The sequence below is a fragment of the Pteropus vampyrus genome, unplaced genomic scaffold (genome assembly GCF_000151845.1).
Source record: "Pteropus vampyrus isolate Shadow unplaced genomic scaffold, Pvam_2.0 Scaffold10, whole genome shotgun sequence".
Taxonomy (NCBI): Eukaryota; Metazoa; Chordata; class Mammalia; order Chiroptera; family Pteropodidae; genus Pteropus; species Pteropus vampyrus.
The window spans coordinates 15,362,724-15,386,770 of record NW_011888791.1 but is presented as its reverse complement, the minus strand read 5'-3'; the positions used below and the strand labels follow the sequence as shown (position 1 = coordinate 15,386,770).

Here is a 24,047-nt window from a genome sequence, read left to right as displayed (position 1 = left end):
TAGGACTTACCTGATATCTTCCTCTTCTTGAGAGTCATCTTCATCTTGTTCTAGCTCGTATTCTTCCTCCTCACTTTGACACTCTTCATCATCACCATCAACTTCATCATCCTCACCTTCCATACTGTCTTCCATCTCTTCATCACTTTCCAACGATGGTCTCTGTCTAGAGGAGAGTCTTCTAGAACGTTGCTTTGGCCGACACTCTGGACAAAACCAGTCTCCTTCAGGCACAGTCTGACAAATCACATAAATGGTCATTAATCATCTGTCACTCAAAATCTCTAAGTCTCATTTCTAATCTTAGAAGTAGAAGAGAAAAAATACCTTCAGCTTCGGTCGAACACAGTAGGTATGATGACCTCGATCACAGCCATCACAAAGTACCATGTTTTCAGCATCGCCTTTCTTTCGGCAGATCTTACAACGAGCATTCAGTATAGATTTAGACCATATCACACTGCGATCCAAAGTGGAGAGATGAAGAAAAACTTGGGATAGACTAGCAGAAGAAAGAAGAGACTCTCTCCAACGGTCCAGGACTGTTTTATAAGAACGCCCACTGTCACTGGCATCTTAAATGAAAAGGGAAAGTGATTAAAGTTCCTAGGCAAATCCTAGACATCTGAAACTATTTTCTTGGTGGTTTAAACAGGATAGATTTTACGATTATTCTTTGTAACACTTAAAAAAAAGACCATGTTGATATTAAAAAACAAAAACCTCATATTAAAGAAAATATTTGCTGAGCCATATCTTGTTATGACATAAAGGATTACTTAAGGATTACTTAAATCTGTAAATCGAATGCTTGGAGATTTCAATAGTTAAAAGAGAATAATAACTTAGGCAATGTGTTCTCAATCTAATCTTTGTATCAAATCTTGGTCTAATTCAGAAAACTGGTTAAATATGGTTATAGGTTGGGTACTATTCATTTGAATCAAGGATATTACTTCCTCATTTTCAGATAAAAGATGCTCTCAGTTAAATAGCAATCATATATGAGGTTTCTTCTGGGGCTAATGAAAATATTCTGAAATTAATAGTGGCTGTACAACTATGAATATACTAAAACCACTGAACTGTGTATTTTAAATGGGTGAATTTTACATATGTGAGTTGTATCTCAATATAGCTGTTATTAAAAAATCAGTTATGTATAAATGTCAACTATATTGTCTTCTATCTCTAAGAAAATATTATTTTAAAAATTAGGTAAATAACAAATGTTAATACCTCTTCAAAAGAACTTTCAGCACCAATAGTTATACAAAAACATTTGAAATCTTGTGTCATTAATAGCATCATCCCTTTGTCTTCCAGGCTAAAAATTTATGGTCATTTGGGTAGATGCCATTAATCTAGCCAGTCAGTCTATGTTTTGCACTGGCATGTGATTTCCATCTTCAATTAATCTTCACTCTTGCTACCACCTTAGTTTTCCTAAGACACTACACTTAATTATGAAGGACCTAAAATTCTGCAAGGTATGTAAGACTCTGTTTGGTCCTATCATGCCATATCTACTATTATTATCCTCGAATAAAACGTCTTGGGCAGTAGCATAATGGTTAAGAGAATGTGGACTCCAGAGTCAGTCTGCACTGAGGTGAATACTAGCTCCCCTATGTGAGCCTGGGTGAGTTACTTAAATCCTCTACACCTCAGGTTCTTCAATAGTAATGTGGATAGTATCTACCAATGAAGGATGTTGGGAAGATTAAACAAGATAATAATAGATAACACATGTAAACTGTCATAGAGTTAATGCTATTATCATCATCATTCCTGCATTATATTGTTCCTCTTATATGCAGCACTTTAGAAGATATGAATGGTACAAGTCCTTACCTTTAAGAAAACAGACTAATTAGCGGAATCACTTTGTAAATTATTTAAATGTTTAACTACTATGCTGTACACCTGAAACCAATATAAAATAATACTGAATGTCAACTGTAATTGAAAAATAAAAATTAAAAGAAAAAGATAATTTTAATACAGCTTGGAGGGTGAAAATATCCACAATGAGTTGAAATCATAACGCAACAGACCTATCAAACACTAGCGGGTCTCGAGTGCCCATGTGACTACTGGGCAGGGTGAAAAAGGAAGGACATGAAACCAATGGGATGAGTCCCCTCTAAAAAGCTAGGACCCCAAAAGACTATACTTTCAAGATAGAAAGGGTGCCATGAAGAAAGGAGGAGGTAGCAAGAAATCTGCATATCTGGACCTTGGTGTTGGATAGAAAGGGAAAATAAAGATACCCTAAGAATATGTAACTATAAGCAAATCCTTGAACAGGTTTAAAAGCTGAAAAACTGCCAACTAAGATTTTAAAGTGGTCCAGGGTTGGTAGTGACCTCAGATGAATGGCAGAAAGAAGTACAAACTTTGCAAATCCTCTCTGAAGAAACATCATATATCAAGTTCTGAGGAATGAGAGTTAATAGTCAAAACCCACAAGGCACATGTGGAAACAAAACACTATAAGCAGGAGCCAGCAGAATATGACCTATAAAGACTTGAGATAATGGAATTAGAGTATAAAATAATTATGTTTAATATGTTTTAAGAAATAAATGTTTGAAAATATGAGTAAATAAGCTGTTTGAAAAAGCACCAGAATTCTGAAAATAATAGCAATTAATTACTTAGTGGGAGAGGGAAAAAAATGAATGGGTCAAATGGCTCCTTATACAAAGCTAACAAGAAATATTAGCAAAGTGAGAAATAAATGCAATAATACAATCCATTTGATTTATGTCCACCTTCTCCTTCTGTACTATTTATCTTGGTTTTTCATATAAAGCTTCATGAAAAGTTTTTATCTGAGCAGTGACCTCCAAGGAAGGAGACAGTAAGTATTGCTAGTTCGAAGATCTTGAAGAAATCTTTCTGGATAAATCAGAGGGCATTCTTCCTGGTAATGGCAAGAAATAAGGCTGCAGAGGCCAATGTGGAAGAGTGGAAGAAAATGACAATTTATGAAGAACCTTGGAACTTTGAAAGTCAATTTGAATGGTTTTTAACTCAAAGGTTGGTCAAACACTGCAGGTTTTGATCAAAGAGATGCTTTAAGAAAATTAAACCAGTGGTAGTTCAAGGTCTAATTTATCCCACCTACTCCTACCCAGTTTAAAACATTTTAAATGTAAAAATACAAACATAAATAGATGTCTGCTTTTTCTATTCTCATATGGTACTTAAATAAGAATAAAAAAGAGTACATACAAATGACTCCTTGCTGCTGCTTCAGATTATATAACTTTCATGGGTAGAAATGTCTTGTTTCTCTTTTATCTTCCATTATGCTAGCAGAGATAAATTCTTCAAGAAATTACTAAATGAAAGGATTTTACTATTGGTAGTCATATGATCATACTGTTAACTGCCACTGTAAAGTAACCCCTGTGACCATGCCATAAAGGCTTCTCTAGGAGATAAAACAATAAAAACGCCTACCCTATTATTCTCCTTCTGCCAATAAAAGAAAAAAGTGCTGTGAATACTATATGCAAAACAAGTAAACATGCATTCCATAGCTGTTCATTCTTTCCACTAATATTTAAATGTACTAAGATTCACCAATGTTAACTTTTTATATATTGATGTACAAGAGGTGTGAAATGTAGAAAGGAAAATGTTAGGAAGGTGACATTGTTTTATAAGCTTGCCCCGAACACTATCAAAATATCAAATCTAAGGTTTTCCTTCAAAAGTTAAATATGCAAACCAGTATTCAGCAATATAAAGTCAAATCATAATTCTTTATAAAAACAAAGTTCTTTAAAAAGTTAAAAATTTACCATCTCTCACACTAGATTGATCTTCCTCTCTCTTTTTCTTGTCCTTTTTTTTTCTATCTCTCTTTTGATCTTTATTAATTTCTGTGTTACCTAATTTCAAATTGATAAAGTTAGTTTGAGGATTTTTTCATAGCTTAAGGGTTTAACCATAAGCATGACTTTATAAATGATGAAATTATCATCCTAAATAATTTTCACATATCTTACATAAAATAATTAACTGGAATATGATTATCTTCCCCAAGTTTAAAAAGAAAAAAGCCCAGTTTTATTAATGTGATTAATCGCTAGAATAAAAAGGACATACTAGGGAAGTTAGAATGTAAGTAAAATTATTTCTTACTTGCTTCATCAAGAAACTGAAATAATCTCTTAAGCTAAACTGGGAAATTCCTTATCAAAAATGGAAAATTTTTATATTCTACTCAAACATTCATAAAGTGGAAGCCCCCTTTCTCTCCCAAATTAAGGATAGTCTTGATTACATTGCTACAAATATTTAGACAATCTTAAAATCCCAGAGGCACCTCCATCTCCTGCTGTCTCATTCACAACAGACCCTTCAAAGATTTACACATAAAATTAAGAGTTAGAGACATCAGTTATATTATTAACTTTTTAATGGGGCACCAATGGTAAATGGTAACATCTATATTATAAATGATCAACATTGACTTTGACCAACATATACTACCAAATTAAGTAAAGTAAGTTGACTTTTTCATATTTTACTTATTTTTTTAAGATTCCAAATTAAAATCATTTTTAAAAAATATCTTTCAGGATAAAAATTCATGTTCTAACACTGCTATATACAAACCAGCCTAAGAACACCACAGCTCTGAGCTCTCATATAACTTACTAGATATATGTTGCAATATCTCCCAGTGTTAACTTTTTTTCTTTGTCTAAATAGCTAATAAAATATACTGGTAAAAATATAGACACACTAAACAATTAATTTTTTTCCTTTAAAAAATTACATTTAATTTAATTGATGGCTAAAGTGGAAAAATCAGCAGAATTGTGTTTTAGCCCTTTACCCCTTTTGGAATCACAGGATTAATGAATAACAGTAATATCTAACATTTATAAGAGCTACATGATTTATAAATAACATTTAATTAAAATTTTAGTTGAAGTAATTACAGATTCAACATGTAATACAAAGAGATCCCTTGTACATGTAATTTGATTTAGACACCAAAAATATTGAGAAATATTAGACTAGGAAATAAGAGTAATAAAATAAATACAAAGTATGATACCTGTGTGAGCTGTGATCATATGTATTTTATTTCTTACAAATAATACTTTCAATGTGAATAGTGAGTTATTGAGCTCATGGTGGAATTATCAATTTATGAACAATATGAATAGGCCTATTAGAACAATGAGATACTGGCCAGAAGCTTTTCAACTTAAAAACAGACATTTTACAAATACATTCTCATTCCAGAATTGCTCTGATAGCACCATCTATTTATAGAAGTTTGTTCTTACTAATCAATAGGTAATATTTAAATGCTTTTTAAAGGATTTTAGTCTACTCAAGTTGCTTTCTCAATATAAGACCAAAAAGATATGGTTTCAAAAAATTATTTTTCTAGTATCTTATTATCGAGATATAAAATATCTCGATATGATGAATTATAAATTAATTTCAACATTTCAGAAAGACCACAGGGAAGTAAGAGGCAGTTATGACATGAAAATTGATTTGGAACTTGAAACATATTATTTTCCTAAAGACACAACGATCATGTTCCTTGATTAGTCCCTAAACGCAAATTAATTTTATAAATTGTTAAAACATGAGCCAGATAGTATTATTTCTATCATTGTAACCATAAATTTTAGAGCATTTTCTCATCTATGTACCCTTTAACACTTGGTATTTCTGATTTAGAGACCCACTTTATTAAACCATCCTAATGGTGGACATTTAAGTAGCTTCTTTGGGGTTCTGTTTTAAAATACGACAAAATAATTAAGTATAATCTTTGAATATTATGGTTAGTCACAGGTTTTGGTAATATTTCTTTTGATGAAGTTTTCGCAAAAGAAGAGATTGACAAATAGTTAAAAAGATATTTATTAAAATGAATGAATATCTAGAATAAATTTTAAAAAGTGTTTAAGTATTATTTAAAAAATATATCTCACCTGAAAGAACTCATATATTAAAATGAAAATACAATTTTGAATTTTTCAAATCAGTCAACCAATTTCATTATGTCGGCCAATAAAGTTCTATTAATTAATGAGAAATTTCAAAATCATTTAAAATATAATATTTTGAATTAAAAACTGATACTTACCAAGTGGAGCTTTGAGAAAACGCCGCTCAATGCCCTGCTCTATTTGAAAAAGTGCCATTGCCAGATAATGAACCACATTGCTCACTGATTGTGGTGTACTTGCATTAGTTGAGACAGTACTTGGAGTTTCTGTTTTTATGCCCAAAAGTCTATAATTAAAACAATGAAGAGTTTATGGTACTTAAAAACACTATTAGGTGAAACCTGAGTCCACTCATTCATCCAAATGCTTACTTATATCTGTATAAGAAATAGTTTCTTCAATGGCAAGGGAATCTCATAAGTGTAAGAAAGGAAGATAAATATATGAATCAAGAGCTAAACTAAAGGTTATTTAAAGAGGTCAGAAGGGCAAATATTTGGAGGCGGGAAGGTGAATGACACAAGGTATAGGTATAAGAAAAAGGTTTTAGAGACGTGACACTGTGATGGGCCTGGAAAGGAAAGTATCTCAGGCAGCTTAGCTCTATCTCTTGCTTCCACTTTTATTGTTAACACACTTACAGCTGCCTCCTAACTTGCTCCTTTGTCTCCAATCTTACTACCTTTGCAATAAATCTCCATGCTACAGCTAAAATGGTCTTTTAAAAGTTCAAACCCATTCACTCAAAGCCTTTGGTACAACATCTTCCCTCCCAGTATCATATCTTCTCAGGTTTGGAGTCACTTCCTCTAGCATTTCCTTTGCTGTCTTTCGTGTTCTACCAAGGCAACCAGTATGTATTACATTTGCATGAGTATTTACTTCTATCAGAACTCTCACCCAGTTCTATAATTGCTAGCCTAACATTTCTCCACCATTTCCTTCTAGACAATGAACTCCTTAAGGGCGGATATTACTTAAAATAACTCCAAAAAAGCAAAAGTATTTCTCTATAAATATAGAGAAATAGGTTCTGATTATCTGATTATTCAAATAATATTTGCGTCTACTACAATTTACTAAATTTTCCTACAGAAAAGTAAAATGGGTAGCATCAAGTTACTTTCTAAAATTAATAAAACCTTAAGTTCAAAGACTTTTTTAAAACTTGAGAAATTATTATTATCCCAACAAGCTGTCTTTTGGATTCATTAGTACAAAGTGGAGTAACAGAGAGACTGAGGTTTAGCAAAATCATCATTTCAGTATAAAGTCCTCACGAAAAGATTTTAAAACAATTTTTTGAAGAAAAACATTTACATCAGAAAAAAACTATTAGAGTGACAAGGTAAAGTGATGGTTACTTTAAGAAATCCTTTTCATACCTGTCTTTTACTATGACCTTTGCTTGCTCATCAATTTCCACCTCTTCTTCTACATTTTCATTCACAGTTTTAATTATCCCATTTTCCTTGTTTTCCTCACTTAATAGCTCATACCGTCCATTTTCTAATGCTGATCGCCACATGTGTCGATCTGTAACCTGCAACAAAACCCAAATTTACTAACCCTGAAAAATGGCATATGTCGTTCCTAAAAAGTATGAGGCTCAATGTACATATGAAAAATCATGAATATTCTAGAACAGATTATGAATCAAAAACGGATCTAAAAATAAGATTACTAAGTGGTCAAAATGGAATTCATATCATTCATAGATGGAAGCTTTAGTTAGTACCTTATTCTCTATATAGGGAAATCATAAATAATTCTAAGATTGGTCACCTGATAATAGCAAAAAAGTGACAGATGATAGCAAAGGAATGAATAGAACACATATATCAAACATGAATTACTTACAGATTTTAAAAAGGTAACAAAGAAACCAATAAACAAACCAGACTCAGCAGAGCAGGCAGGAGCTAGTCAAGGAAGAAGAGAATATCCTTACACATTTCAATATCTTGGATGAAAATACCATAAAACAGATATTTTAAAAATACTAATAATTAGTATGTTTTTCTTTTTATTATTATTATTTCTTTATGCCTACAGCACCTGGTCTTCCTAGGTGGTCTCCCATCCAAGTACTAACCAGACCTGACCCTGCTTAGTTTCCGAGATCAGACAGGATCGGGCTTGTTCAGGGTAGCATGGCCATAGACTTAATAATTAATATTAAAAGGTAAATTATATTTGTTAAATTCTGTTTAAGAAAACAGACAGTCATGTAGTATATTTAAGAAAGATTTATATTCATATAAAATATCTTGATAGAGGGGAATAAACTTAGTTTTTATAAAAAATATATCACTCCCTGGTATTTATTCAAAACATACATGCCTTGCCTATATCAAATAAATTAACAAATATAACCAAAATTCTGATAATTAGGTAAACTAAAAATGGGAACAAGTACAAACCTTTATTGCTCCTAATGTTCCTTGGTAGATTCTATCTTCGATATCCAAAAGGAAATCTCTCAGCCTCAATTCAAGCTGCCTTTCTGCAGACATCTGAGATGGATCATAGGCATTGGAAGATCTCCCCCGACTATATGTAGGTTTGCTATCAGTTTGAGGTTTGTCTGAAATAGTTATCCAATACCTTTATTGTGATTTCCTTATTAAAAAATATAATTACCCCAAGTGACTGTTATGATCATGAGATAACAGACATAAAAACACTTAGTAAATCCTCAAGGGCAATTGAAAAAGGGGAGGGAGAGAAAAAAATGTTTGCACATCATATATCTGATAAGGGACTTGTATCTAGAATATATAAAGAACTCTTACGATTCAATGAAAGGATAAATAATACAATTTAAAAAATGGGCAAATAATCTGAATAGGTTTTTCTTTAAGGAAGACATACAAATGGCCAATAAGACTATGAAAAAATGTTCAACATTATTAGTCATTCAGGAAATGATTGTCAAAACCACAATGATGTACCACTTCACATCTCTATAATAGCTAGAATCAAAAAGTCGGATTATAACAAGTGTTGGCAAGGATGTGGAGAAATCTTAATCCTCACACACTGTTGGAAGAAATATAAAATGGTGTACAGCCACTCTGAGAAACAGTCTGGTAGTTCCTCAAATGATTAAACAGAATTACCATATGACCCAATAATTTCACTCTTATGTATATAATCAAGAAAAGTGATCATATGTCCACACAAAAACATGCATGCAAATGTTTATAGTAGCATTATTTTTAAGAGCCAAAAGGTGGAAACGACAGAAATGTCCATCAACTAACATATGGATAAATAAAATGGTATACAATGGAACATTATTTGGCCATAAAAAGGAATGAAGTACTGATATATGCTACAACTTATATGAATCTTGAAAACATTATGTTCAGTGACAGAAGTCAGTCACAAAAGACCATATATTATATAATACCATTCATATAAAATGTTCAGACATAGAGACACAAAATAGATTTGTGGTTGCTTAGGTCTATGGGGGTGATAACTAAAGGGTATGGTGTTTCTTTATGAGGTGACTAAAATATTCTAAAATGGACTGTAGGATGGTTGCACATACCTATGAACATACTAAAACCACTGGATTGTACACTTTTAATGGGTGAGTTGCATGGTGCACGAATTAAATCTCAACAAAGCTGTTAGAAAAAGAATTGTGAGCCAAAGTTTTTAATCTTGAAGAGAACTAAAGTAGTCATGGTAAATTTAAGAGTTCTCTATCTAAAGAGTCTCATTTAGTAATATAAAAACTTATACCTAATACACTTTACTGCTTTCTCTTATCTGTCATCAATGGATCAGCCATCAAATAGGAAATGCTGCTACCTGATCTGTCCTTGCAGCCAATCTCAAAAGAGGTGATCACTAAATGGAACCTGTCCCTGGAGCCTCAGCCAAAACACTTAGTGAGTGACCTCGCTCACTACTGGATCTCTGATGTAACCTTTGTGCCTTGGGTATTCAGAGTCTACTGATAAAGGAATGAAATCAGAAAGATATGTCTGTCATAATCCAAATGGAACCCAGTGGAATCTGGACCACTTTGTTTCTCTCACTGGCAAATTTTCTCTAATTCTCAAACTGAGAGAGAGCATGGTAAAAATGAAAAATAAGTGTTTTAAATATAGCTCTAATAGTTTTTGAAAATCGTTTAATCCTGAACCAGAGTTTATGGGGAGAGAAAAATAAAGGCAATAGTTTTCACTGAAAATTTACCTGAAAAATGAAATTTCTCTTCAGAAAAATGGGCTAGTTGTGCACATATTCTGCTTTTCTCTTGCAACAAAGTTTCTTTTAAGGCACTTTCTCTATGTCCTCTAGAATTAAGAGCTTCGATAAGCTGGTCTAGTTGTTCACAAGAACTGTAAAAGCACCACCGATTTGGCTTATGCACTGGTTTTGGCAGCTGCACAGAATCATCACATGGACCTTGGTCAATGTTGGAGGTAGATTCAGACATCAAAGACTCTCCAGTTTTAGTGGATACCTGAGGACTTTGAAATTGTATATTATTCTGGAATGATGAAGGTCTAGGCAACAGCATGTCTTCAGTGAGACCAGAATAATCCTCTTCAATAAACAATCCAGGAATAGAAGGGAAAATCCAATATCGCCTGTACATGCGGTCACGGCCCAAGGGAAAGATATTGGTACATGCTATGGCACTTTGGATTTTTTCTAAGAGCTCTTTCTCTTTTCGTTGATGTTCTTGTTTTAAAGCTTCTTCCTCATCAGCAGTGAGAGGCTCTCTTGTTACACAGTTGATCTCTTCTTGCCTTGTAAATTCTTTAAATCCATTTTGACTCCTTTTCCCTAAAATTGAAAAATTTGATCATTATCATCATATTTTAAATTTTCATTGGAAAATATTAGGCTACCCCACGTTACGATGTGTTATGGGCTAAATGCATGCCCCAAATTCACAGTTTGAAATCCTAAAACCCAATGTGACTGTATTTGGAGGTAGGTCCTATAAGGAGGTAATTAAGGTTAAATGAGGTCATAAGGTAGGGCCCTAGTCCAATAGAACTGGTGTCCTTACAAGAAGAGGAAGAGATCAGAGAGCTCTCTCTCTCTCCACTTGTGGGTATAGGAGGAAAAGCTGTTCAAGGACACAGGGAGAAAGTGCTATCCTACAAGCTGAGGAGGACTCACCAGAAATCAACCCTTCTGGCACCTTGATCTTGGACTTCCAGCCTCCAAAATTGTGAGAAAATAAATTTCAGTCGTTTAAGCCACCCAGTCTGTGGTATTTTGTTATGGCATCACGAACAGACTAATACACTATGTTATACTTAATTGATATACTTAAAATATAAAGGGACACACAAAAATCTGTGATCTCCATACTGAAGAGTATGGCAGAGTCTAGCATTATATGTAACCTAAGAGTTGTGCCTCTTGTTTCCTTTTTCCATCTACTTAGAAAGGAAACATGATGATAATTCATTTTGTAACATGAGGGTGGCAGCAAAACCCTAAGGATGGCAGTACCAGCAAGACAGAGCCTGGATTTCTGGTGACCTGCCTGGCCTTTCATGGTATGTTAAAGAATTAAACCTCTCTCTTATTTCAGTCACTGTCAAATTGCTTACATGGTTAAAGAATGTTTTTTCTACTTTTTTGCTTGAGTTTGTATAAGACTGGAATTAACTGCTTCTTTAAAGCTGGCAGAATTCACTTATAAAGTTATCTAGGATGGCAGAATTCACTTATAAAGTTATCTAGGATTGATATGTTCTTTGTATGAAGATTTTTAATACTAATTCAAGATCTTTAATGATTTAGAACCATTTACATTTTAAATTTTTTCATAAATTCATTTTTATAATTACATTTTCTAGGATTTTGCTCATTTTGCCTCTATTTTCAAATTGATTGCCATAAAATTGTATACACTGTCCCTCTATCCTTAAATTTCTACTCTATCTGTAGTTATGTTACCTTCCTTTTCAGTCCTAATTTTGTTTATTGTGACATATCCCCCAAATCAATTTCAACAAAAGTTTATCTAGTTTGTCTTTTTCAACAAAAAAACCCCAAATTTTGGCTTTGTTGTTCTTCTCTATTGTAGTTTTATCTTCTATTAATTTCTACTCATATCTATTGTTTCCTTGTATTTGGAGGTGATTATTCTATTTTCTATCTCTAACTTCTTGAATAAATGCCTAGCTCAAATTGCCTTTTTTCATTCTTAATATATGATAAAGCTATAAATTTTCCTCTAAGTAGAAAATCTGTATCCAACAAGTGCTAATATGCAGTTTGATTCGTTTTAAATATTTCCTAGTTTCCATTATGGTTTCTCCTTCGAACCATTGCTTGGAAGTATGTTTTAAAACTCTGATCATCTGAGGTTTCTTTGTTTTGGATTTCTAAATCAATTGCATTGTAATTGATTTAGAAATCAAGCCTCCATGATACAGATTTTCTGTCTACTTACTTATAATAACCATTTAGAAAATAATGTAGAAAAAAATACCATCCGAATTATAGCAACAGAATAAACTTAAGAATATCCTTCAATAGTAATCAAATGAGGATGGTTAAAGATCCTCAGAAGGAATTTGTATCAACGCCTTTCAAAAAATGTACTCCCTTTGATCTAGAAATTTATGAAATTAATATGACACCATTACAAGCATTTACTGATCTTTATGTCTCCAATATCTAAGAGCCATTCGGTAAATATGGAATGAGTATGTTATAGAATAAAAATTTTTATTTGGCCTAATATAATGTAGTAAAAAATATAATGTACAAAAACTCAACAAAGCTTGCTAACCAAAAGTAGAAGTTATAAGAAACTGACCTATTAAAGAGATAGAAATATTGTCTTTCTCTCTAAAGTATAAATGACATGTAAATAAAGACTAATCATAAATATATCACTGTAACTTCATAATACCATTTCATAGGAAAATGGTCACCATTTAAATAACTTACCACAGGTATAAGTTGGGCATTTAAAATACAAACACATCTTAGAATCACAAATGAAAGTAATCTAATACATATTTCAGAATAACTGAATTAATAAAGTATCTTATCAATTAAAAATAAGCAAGCACTCCTTAAGAAATTTCTGTATTACCCCTTCTGCCTCTTTTATGTGATCCTGGGTCATCTTCATCTTCAGTGAGCATATCTTGATCTAGTTCCTTTTGTTCTATTTCTTTGCTCTCAGTGCTAGTATCAAAATCTTCCCTTTCTTCCTCCCTTTAAAAAAAGATTATATTCATTAATGAATATAAGACTCCAATCATGAAATACTTATTGCTTGCCTGCCTATGAAGTGCCAGTCATTATGCTCAGGAAGTATTGAACAAGAATGACACCGAGTTTATAGTCTTGCAGAGAACACAGATAATTACATAAACCATTATAAAATTAAAATATGTAATAAGTACTAAAAAAAGAGAAGTTCAAAGTGCTGTGGAAGTATTTCAAGGAGATCCAGATCCGGTCTCAGGGATCAAGAAAGGGATGTTTGAAGAAGTGACAGTTTAAATTGCGAGACTAGAGACTGGGAAAGGGTGAGGCGACAGAAGAAAGCTTCATTTCCAACAGAGGTGATAATGTGTGCAAAAGCAGTGAGCTGAAGGGAAAAGGAAGGAGCTTCTAATTTTGAGAAAAATTTAGAAGAAAAAGAAGTAATCCAAGACATGGACGAGAAAAAGGCAGTGTTAGGTGATACGGGGCCTTATAGGGCATTACTCAAAAAGCAATGGTAAAAAAGGAGAAGTTTAGAAAAGGGAAATGATATGATTAGAAAGCACTCTGGCTGCTATGTAAAAAATGATCTGGGAGAGAAAGTAGATGAGGGGAGACCAATAAAGAAGCCACTATAATGGTCTAGGTAGCTGGGTGGGAGGTGATAGTGGCTCAGAGTAGAAAGGAGATAAACAGACAAATAGTGGAAGAGAGAAGTAGGCAAATTTCAGATATAGTAGGCAGAATGAACACAATATCGATGTTTTATCTAATCCATTTTATTGTCCAAATTAAAACTAAAATTGCATAAACCTTGAAATAAATTCTATGTTCTATACAGAAAGTGAGGTTTGCAAACTCATGTATTCAGGAGCCAGAGAGATAAAGTAAATGAGTGAGACTAGATGAATACAAAAAAATATGAAGTAGTGGGATCTATAGCATGCTTGCTTTATTAAAAAACTGAGATATCAGGAGGAAAAAAATTTCTAACTATGTGAGAGGATGAATATTAACTAAATTTATTGTGGTAATCATGTTGCAATATATGCATATCATTTTGTTGTACACTTTAATAAAATGTATGTCAATTACATCTCAATATGACTGGAAAAATTTTACAAAATGTAAAAAAATTGAGATATAATTCACATACCATAAAAGTCACCATTTTATATTACTTTTTAATTTTAATTTAATTTAATTTTTTAAAGTTTATTGGGATAACATTGGTTAATACAATCATAGAATTTTCAGGTGTACATTATAATTTGACATCTATATATTCTATTGTGTGATTACCACCCAGAGTCGTTTCCTTCAGCTACCATATATTTGATCCCTTTTACCTACTTCGCCCTTCCCCAACTCCCCTATACTTAACCCCCTTTACCTTGTCTACCTCTTCCCTCCTCCTCCACCCCTTACCCTCTGGTAACCACTAGTCCATTGTCCATGTCCCTGAGTCTCTGTTTGTTCTGTTCATTTGTTGCTTTTAGGTTTATATCCCACATATAAGTGATATCATGTGATTTTCAATTTTTTCAGTTTGGCTTATTTCGCTTAGCATGATTATCTTGAGGTCCATCCAGGTTGTCACAAATGGCAGTATTTCATCTCTTCTTACGGTTGAGTAATATTCATTGTATTTTGTACCACAGCTTCTTTAGCCAATCATCTATTGTAGGACACTCTGGTTGCTTCCGTGTCTTGGTCACTGTGAATAATGCTGCTATCAATATTGGTGTGCAAATATCTTTTTGGATATGGGTTTTCAAGTCTTTGGGGTAAATACTCAGTAATTACTGGATCATATGGTAGATCAATTCTTAGTTTTTTGAAGAACTTCCACACTGTTTTCCATAATGGCTGTACCAATTTGCAGTCACCAGCAGTGTATGAGGGTTCTTTTTTCTCCACATCCTCTCCAACATTTATTACTTGTTCTGTTGATTATAGTCATTCTAACAGGTTTGAGATGGCATCTCATTGTGGTTTTGATTTGCATTTCCCTAATAGCTAGTGATGCTGACCTATAATAAATTTGTTGGCCCTTTTGTATGTCCTCAAAGGATAAGTGTCTGTTCAGGTCCTCTGCCCATTTTTCGATTGGATCGTTTGGTTTTTTTGTTGTTATTGAGTCATATGAGTTCTTTGTATATTTTGGATATTAGGCCCTTATCGGAGGCATTGCTTGCAAATATATTTTCCCATTCGAATGGCTGTGTCTTTACCTTGCTGACGATTTCTTTTGCTGAGCAGAAGCTTTTTAGTTTGATGTAGTCCCATTCATTTAGTTTTGCTTTTCCTTCCCTTGCCTTTGAGGTCAAATTCATAAAATCCTCTTTAAGTCCAAGGTCCCTGAATTCAGTTCCTATGTTTTCTTCTATGCATTTTATTAATTCCGGTCTTATATTCAGGTTCTTAATCCATTTTGCGTTAATTTTGGTGTGTGGTGATACAGTCTAGTTTCATTCTTTTGCAGGTGGCCCTCCAATTTTCCCAGCATCATTTATTGAAGAGCCTTTCCTTTGTCCACTGTATGTTTTTGGCTTTTCTGTTGAAAATTATCTGCCCATATAAATATAGGTTTACTTCTGGACTCTCAATTCTGTTCCACTGGTCTGTATGTCTGTTTTGCTGCCAATACCATGTTGTTTTGATTACTGACCCTTTGTAGTATAATTTGAAGTCGGGCAGAATGATGCTTCCAGCCTCATTCTTTTTTCTCAGGATGGTTTTGGCAATTCGGGGTCTTTTGTGCTTCCATACAAATCTGATTATTTTTTGTTCAGGTGTACATTATAATTTGACATCTATATATTCTATTGTGTGATTATAATGGGGATTGCATTAAATCTGTATAATGCTTTAGGTAATAAGGTCATTTTAACTATGTTGAGTCTTCCAATCTAAGAACACAGAATATCTTTCTATTTCTTTGCATCTTCTTCGATTTCTTTTAATAAGGTCTTGTAGTTTTCATTATATAAGTCCTTCACGTGTTTCGTTAAATTTATTCCTAGGTATTTTATTCTTTTTGTTGCAATTGCAAAAGGAATTATTTTTTCCACTTCTTTTTCTGATGCTTCATTATTAGAGTATAAGAACACTATGGATTTTTGATTTTGTATCTAGATACTTTACTGTATTTGCTTATTGTTTCTAGTAGTGTTCTTGTGGAGTCTTTAGGGTTTTCTATATAGAGATTCATGTCATCCACAAATAGTGACAGTTTGACTTCTTCGTTTCCTATTTGGATGCCTTTTATATCTTTCTCTTGTCTAACTGCACTTGCTAGGACTGCCAATGTTATATTGAATAACAGTGGTGATAGTGGACAGCCTTGCCTTGTTCCTGATCTTAGAGGGAAGGTTTTTAGTTTTTCACCATTAAGTATAATGTTGGCTGAGGGTTCGTCATATATGGCCTTTATTATGTTAAGATACTTTCCTTCTATACAGATTTTATTAAGTGTATTGATCGTAAATGGATAGTGTATCTTGTCAAAGGTTTTTTTCTGCAACTATTGATATGATCATATGATTATTTTTTAATGTTTATGTGGTGTATCACATTAATCAATTTGCGTTATGTTGAACCATCCCTGTGCCCCTGGGATGAAGCCCACTTGATCGTGGTGTATAATCTTTTTAATATGTTGCTGTATTCGGTTTGCTAGTAACTTATTTAGGATTTTTGCATTTGTGTTCATGAGAGATATTGGTCTGTAGTTTTCTTTTTTTTGTGTTATCCTTACCAGGTTTTGATATCAGAGTAATATTGGCCTATAAAATGAGTTGGGAAGTATTGCTTCCTCTTTGATTTTTTGGAAGAGTTTAAGGAGAATAGGTATTACATCCTCTTTGAATGTTTGGTAGAATTCAGTGGTGAAACTATCTGGTCATGGATTTTTACTTTTTGGTAGGTTTTTGATGATTGTTTCAATTTCCATACTGCTGATTGGTCTATTTAGATTTTCCAGATCTTCTTGAATCAGTCTAGGAATATTGTATTTTTTCTAAGTACTGGTCCATTTCTTCTAGGTTATTAAATTTGTTATATACTTTTTCATAATATTCTTGCATGATCCTTTGTATTTCTGCAATGTCAGTCGTAATTTCCCCTCTTTCATCCCTGATTTTGTTTATTTGTGTCCTTTCTTTTTCTTTAGTGAATCTACCCAGGGTTTTGTCAATTTTATTAAACTTCTCAAAGAACCTGCTCCTTGTTGTATTTATTTTTATATATATATTTTTTGTTTGTTTTCAATTTCATTTATTTCTGCTCTAATTTTGACAATTTCTTCCCTTCTGCTGACTTTAGGCCTCATTTGTTTTTCCTTTTCTAGTTTTTTAGGATTAAGCGTTAGGTTGTTTATTTGGGCTTGTTCTTGTTTTTGGAGGTAGGCTTGTAATGATATGAACTTTTCTCTTATGATTGCTTTTGCTGTGTCCCAAAAGTTTTGGTATGTTGTACTATCATTATCATTTGTTTCTTTTTATTTCTCTCTTTTCATTTCTTCCCTGACCCAGTAATTCTTCAGTAGCATGTTGTTTAGTCTCCATGTTTTTGTGGTTCTTCCTGATTTCTTTTTGCAGTTGATCTCTGGTTTCAAATATTATGATCAGAGAATATGGATGGTATGATTTCAACCCTTATATTTGTTGAGGCTATTTCTGTGTCCCAGTATGTGGTCAGTTCTTGAGAATGTTCCATGTGCACTAGAGAAGAATGTATAAGCAGCTGTTTTGGGATGGAAGGCTCTGTATATGTCAACTATGTCCAGTTGGTCTAATGTGTCATTTAAGGATGTTATTTCCTTATTGATTTTCTGTTTGAATGATCTGTCCATACCCGACTGTGGGGTATTTAGGTCCCCTCCTACGATAGTGTTTTGGTCTGTTTCTCTCTTTAGTTCTGTTAGTAATTGCTTTACATATTTTGGGGCTCCCTGATTGGGAACATGGATATTAATAAGTGTTATGTTTTCTTGGTGCATGATTTCCCTTATCATTATTAAGTGTCCCTCCGTATCTTTCTTTACCTTTTTTATAAAAGTCACCATCTTAAAGTATGCGATTTGGTGTTTTTTAAAGCATATTCACAATGTTGTACAATTATTACCCCTATTTAATTCCAGAAAATTTTCATCATCCCTAAAGAAAAACACCATAGAAGTCACTTTCCATTTTCGCTTCTCCACTGCTACTAGTAGGCACTCATCTACTTTCTGCTATGGATATGCCTATGTCTGGACTCTTCACATAAATGGAGTCATATAATACATGACCTTCTGGGACTAGCTTCTTTCACTTCGCATAATGTTTTCAAAGTTCATCCACATTGTAGCATGTAACAGGAGTTCTGTTCCTTTTTATTGCTGAATACCATTCTGCTGTATGGATATACCACAGAAGGGATATATTGTTCTGTTTATCCATTCATCGACTGATGGACAACTGGATTGTTACCATTCATTGGCTATTAAGAATAATGCTATGTAATATATTTAAGAAAAAAATATTAGTATAAAAGCCAATGTTACTAGAACTTTGGTTTGTAACTTCAAATCTTGTTTTTTACATCAATTAAGAAACTAATGTATTTTAAAAAAATTATTAGTTTATCTATGTGGGCACACAATGTATAAAGATGTAATTTTGTGACATCAACCAAGAGGGGTAGTTATGGAGCTGTAAAGAACAGAGTTTTTTTATGTTTTTGTTTGTTATTTTGTAAAGGAACAGAGTTTTTGTATGTTATTTTTTTGTTTTGTTTTTGAATTTTTTATAAGTTAAGCTAGTATAAATTCAAATTAGTGTTTAAAAAAAAGAATAATGTGATGAACTTTCATGTACATATTTTTGGGTGACCATTATGTTCTTAATTCAGTATATAAGTAGGAGTGGAATTGCTGGGTCATATGGCTTAGCTGTTTGAGGAACTGCCCTAACTTATCCAAAGCAGCTGCATTATTGTACATCTCCACCCATCACTGTATGAGAGTTCTAGTTTTTTCCACATTCTCACCAACACTTGTTATTTCTCTCAACTGGATTACAGCCATCCTAGTGAGCGTGAAGTAATAACTCATCGTGATTTTGATGTGCATTTTCTTAATGACTGATATTGAGCATCTTTTCTTGTGCTTTTTATATATCTTCTTTAGAAAAATACCTATTAAAATCATCTCCTCACTTTTTAATTGGCTTGTCTTTTTATTGTTGAGTTGTATGAATTCTTTATATATTCTGGATATTAAACCATTTTGGATACAAAATTTGCAAATATTTTTTCTAATTCACTGGGTTGTCTTTTTATTTTCTTGACAGTGTTCTTTGAAGCACAAGTTTTTAATTTTGATGAAGTGCAATTATCTTTTTTCTTTGGTCGCTTATGCTTTAGGTGTCATATCTATTAACTTTCTTGAGGTATCCAAATTCAATTCTTAAAGTATTGTTGACGGCCATACAAAATATGGTTAACCTAAGTTTGTGACCTATGATCTTAGGACTTAAAGGGTATTTTTACATAAGTTGATACACTAATTTTAAAAGTCAATACACTAATTTTGGAATACTGAGATTTTTTAGAACATTCCTTTGCAGATTTTGTAAAAAAAAAAAATTATTTCTGCTAAATTTGAATATAGTTTGCCATCAATATGGAAAAATTCCCACTTGTCTTCATAGTCGATATTCATCCCAAATATTTTGAAATGCAATAAAATACTTAGGCAGACACTAAAGCACGTAAGGTGCATTCATCCTTTACTTATACCTTTTACTGAAATCTCCAATTTCATCCCTACTCCTCAACAAGCTCAGAGGGGCTCTGTGAAACACAGTGTACAACTGCAATAATGTAGTGGTGGAGAGGGAAGATACTACTATTAATGCTAGATATATATTACTTGTTAAAAACAGATTATTAAAAGTTTTCTGGAAAATTATCATTAACTCTATGAGAAAATGAGTTATAGATTTCCTGGAAGTATTTTTTAAATACAATACATGTATACTTGAGGACTATCTATACGTAAATTTCATATAGGCTCATTAACAATTATTATGTACCTATAGAAAACTAGTTTTCTAAAAAGTTTTTGAAGTATTTTAGAGCTTAAAGTGCTAATTTTTATTCTCTATGGAAAGCCAGATGAACAGTGTCTTTCAAACCATACCCAATAGATATATCTGCAGCTGCATTTCTTTGCTCATCTTCTTTTAGTTTTTCTTGTTTCTCTTTCATCTTTTGTTCTTGCTCTTTAAGTTTTTCTTCCTTCCTTTTACGAATTCTGAAAGTTAAAATAAAATATTATAGTCTATTTGATGCTTTTAACCTTTGGTATCTTGCCTTTAATCATCAAATTATGGAAAGTGCTCCAAACGTTATAATAAAATCCTAATGTATATTTATTCATTCAGAACCTTAGTAAAGCCATCAAACATCACTATAAGCCAATGTCATATTATAGCCCAATGTGAAATATAGTTTTATATGTGAAGAATTAAATAGCTTTCATTAGCGCAACTGGCTAATAATTTCTTACCTAGCAGCTGCTTCTTCCCTCTCTTTTCGATGTTGTTCTGCTTTTAACTCCCGGAACTCCTGTTTTGCCTGTCGTAATATATCAACATAATCTTCAATAAAATCCCTAGTAGAAACCAGGGTCAGTAGTTTCCCACAGAGAGCATGAAGTATCTTCATTTTTTCTCCTGTCAAAAAGTGGTAATAACTTTTATATTATCAATGACAAGAAACTGTGTTTGAAAAATTTTAATTTGTGGCTCAATGTGAAAATGTTTACTAAAAATAGGGGAAAGTCTCTTAAGATCAAACATGCCAATGGCATGTGTTCAGAAAAAAACAACTTTGAGTCCAATTTAACAGTATGTGACATAAAGGAATTTCAAATACTAGTGGCTACCTTATATACTATGAAAAATTTTCTAACTACAAAGAATTTTTTTCAAGTTTTCATTTTAAGGCTCGCATATGAGGTTCAAATCAAAACTAAATTGTAACCACACAAATTTTTTTAAAAAAATCGCAATAGGCAAATTGCTATTCTGAAGACTACACAAAAACACTACCATAAATTATAAAAACTATATGAATATTAGAAATAAAGGTACTCTACTTCTATGATGTTCTTAAGCATATCAAATTAAATTCTATATTTGTATATTATAATTTTTTATTTAAAATTTTTTATTTTAACTTTAACTTTATATACTGTTTCTCATACCTCAAATATTTGTTCAAGGAAATGTTAGAATTTAGCAGCTACAGTTTAAACTTCTGATATACTAATTAATAAAAATGAAAGCTAGCTAATTTTCACTTATCCTTTTAAACTTAGTAGATTCAGTAGACTAACCACAAATTTTTAAAACAGAAAATTCAAATGAGAAAGAGAAGAATATCATAAATAATTAAAGCTAATATGAACAACAACAGTAGTTTCAATTTAGGTTACTACTGGTATTCCAACACTTCTTTTTTAAAGATCATTTCTCTCTTTCTCTTTTAAAACTTTATCATCTAAAATTTCTCATCAGCTACCTAGTTTTCTGGGTGTAAGAGGCTTAAGAGGGTAGAAAGTGGACAGGCTATACAAATTCCAACCTGCAAAGTTTACCTGGTGTCAAATCATATACTGAAGTGCTTGACAATTTCTTCACGAGACTGGGATTGCTTAAACGAAGCTCCATACAGGCATCGTCTGTAGCATCAAATCCTCCTCGTTTTTGATATCTGTACTTTGCATTTGCTGATGTTACATCAGCACCTGAAGCTAAGATGTGTAGTCTGAGGATTTCAGAAAGAGTGCAGCTATCAAGATCCAAGCTTTTCAAACTGCAGCCTACAGTTGTTAAAAAATGAAAGTGGTCATTTAGAATATAAACAATAAATTCTCAGCAATGTAAAATTTACCTTTATAAAATTAAAAATAAAAATCCAATTAAAAAAAAAAATAAAGCCCACACATACCCTGGTGCAACTGCGGCCATGCAGCTGCCAAAGATGCAACTGCAGACAGTGCAGATTTTGTGGGGTCTGCATCTTCATCCAAAGCCTCTGTTAAATCTTTAAGGAAATAAATACTTTATTCTAGTGCAAATCAAGCTTGAATATTTGGGAACAATGTCCTTTTAAAATGATGAAAGAAACAGCAACAGCTTAACATTCAAGAACCTCAAAAGAACCAACACTAGGTACAACAAGCGTCATTCACATTCTGCCTAGTCTCCACCTAAAACTATAAATCCTACGACATGCACTACACACTAATATTTTCCCTACTTAACAAGAAGACAATTTCCAAGTTACCAACAAAATGCACATACACATTCCAAAAAATAGTAAAACGCACTTTAGAATGAAAAACAAATCTCCTTGCTCAATATAACTTTAGAAAAATCTACTTTGAAAATCAGAATCCACTTGAAGATATCCAATCTTTTATAAATATTTTAACATTGAATCATAGCAAAGTACAGGTTGTAATCATCACAAAACCAGCACAGAAAAAAGCTAAAAGAACTTAAAGACAGCACTGCTGCCACTTAACCATTGATTTATCCTCTTCATTTAAATTGTCTGTTTTTATTTGGAAAACTCTCCAATCCAAGAAACAATAGGAAGATTTTCCTCTACCTTCTAAGTAAATTGTTTTAGCTTTGAAAATAGTGCTTAGCTTACAAATAGGACTAAAGAACAAATCTATAAGCACAGATATATTTAAAGTATTAGTATACATAATTTTTTCTAATTATAATACATAGATGATAAAAAAATTAAAGTGTCAACTATGAAAAAATTTAAGCTTACAAAAAACCCTTCTGTTATATCATAATACAGTAAACACAGCTTCAGACTGAGTTAGGTAATGTATATTCTAGTCTTAGCTCTGCCAGTCCCTAGTTCCTAGTTATGTAGCCTTTAGACAAGTCACTTAATCAGCCTCATTTTTCTTGAAAAGGTGACCCTAGACCAGTGGTTTTCAAATTCTTCAAATATTTCTTAGAAGCCCCATATAAAAGATGCCCTTGTTAAAATGGGGTACAGAGATAACAATCCTGCCCATTTATCTTTTCAACTCTCCTGTAGTGGCACCGAGGCATCCCTGTGCAACTTATAATAGGGCTCTACGGATTATAGTTTGAAAAATCACTGGGTGAGACTGATTCTGTGGTTCATTAACCTTCTACTATATGATTTCCCTCCCCAAGTTCACAAACTCACAAAATGAACCTTAGAGAACAGAACTGCTGTCCTTTACTAAATGAAAAAGGCAGCCCTGGGATTTTTGTCTGATTACAAACATTGACAACTTCATGGTACATAAAGCATAAACAATACCACAAAAGAGAAATTATCTGATTAAATTTTACATATATGTAGAAGTTATTCCTACCAGGCCGCGAATCTAGTCCAAAAACAGACATTATGTTCTTCCTCACCAGGGAAATACTAGACCTAAAACTTTCTCAATTTTCATTTTATATATAAAGCCAAACAAACTTATACGCACTCTAAAATTAATGATAGTCCTAGTTGCAGAGCTGTAAAAGTGTATTGGCTCTCTTCCTTTGCAGCAATCACCATGTTCAACCTATTTTTTCCATAGTAAGTTATGATTTCCTAGGACAAAGGCTATAAAGGACTTAGGAAATGGACAACCAACAAAATGACAGTTTACTTTTGTGTTAAATTAACATGTTAAAATATGTATTCTTTAACTCAATTATCTACTAAATGGTACTCTCCAGAAACTGTAAATATCACTCTAGCATTTGCTTAGAGACAGTCATGTGGGTACATCAT

General features: G+C 32.6%; 1 protein-coding gene and 1 pseudogene across 4 annotated transcripts in view; both read right to left on the bottom strand.

Moving 5' to 3' along the window:
* BAZ1A (bromodomain adjacent to zinc finger domain 1A) overlaps positions 1 to 24,047 on the bottom strand; it is a 90,389-nt gene that overhangs the window by 7,689 nt on the left and 58,653 nt on the right. For 2 of the 4 annotated variants that reach the window (XM_023522396.1, XM_023522393.1), the window contains exons 13-24: positions 22,212 to 22,307; positions 21,859 to 22,083; positions 20,767 to 20,932; positions 20,398 to 20,511; positions 13,093 to 13,217; positions 10,215 to 10,811; positions 8,423 to 8,586; positions 7,385 to 7,542; positions 6,137 to 6,285; positions 3,816 to 3,905; positions 328 to 575; positions 11 to 237 (exon numbers count right to left, since the gene is read on the bottom strand). In XM_023522396.1, coding sequence (XP_023378164.1) covers positions 11 to 237; positions 328 to 575; positions 3,816 to 3,905; positions 6,137 to 6,285; positions 7,385 to 7,542; positions 8,423 to 8,586; positions 10,215 to 10,811; positions 13,093 to 13,217; positions 20,398 to 20,511; positions 20,767 to 20,932; positions 21,859 to 22,083; positions 22,212 to 22,307 — 2,359 coding nt within the window. The remainder of the gene's footprint in view (positions 1 to 10; positions 238 to 327; positions 576 to 3,815; positions 3,906 to 6,136; positions 6,286 to 7,384; positions 7,543 to 8,422; positions 8,587 to 10,214; positions 10,812 to 13,092; positions 13,218 to 20,397; positions 20,512 to 20,766; positions 20,933 to 21,858; positions 22,084 to 22,211; positions 22,308 to 24,047) is intronic. The other 2 variants (XM_011376764.2, XM_011376773.2) reach the window with 2 other exon arrangements.
* LOC111730992 lies at positions 8,046 to 8,164 on the bottom strand (annotated as a pseudogene).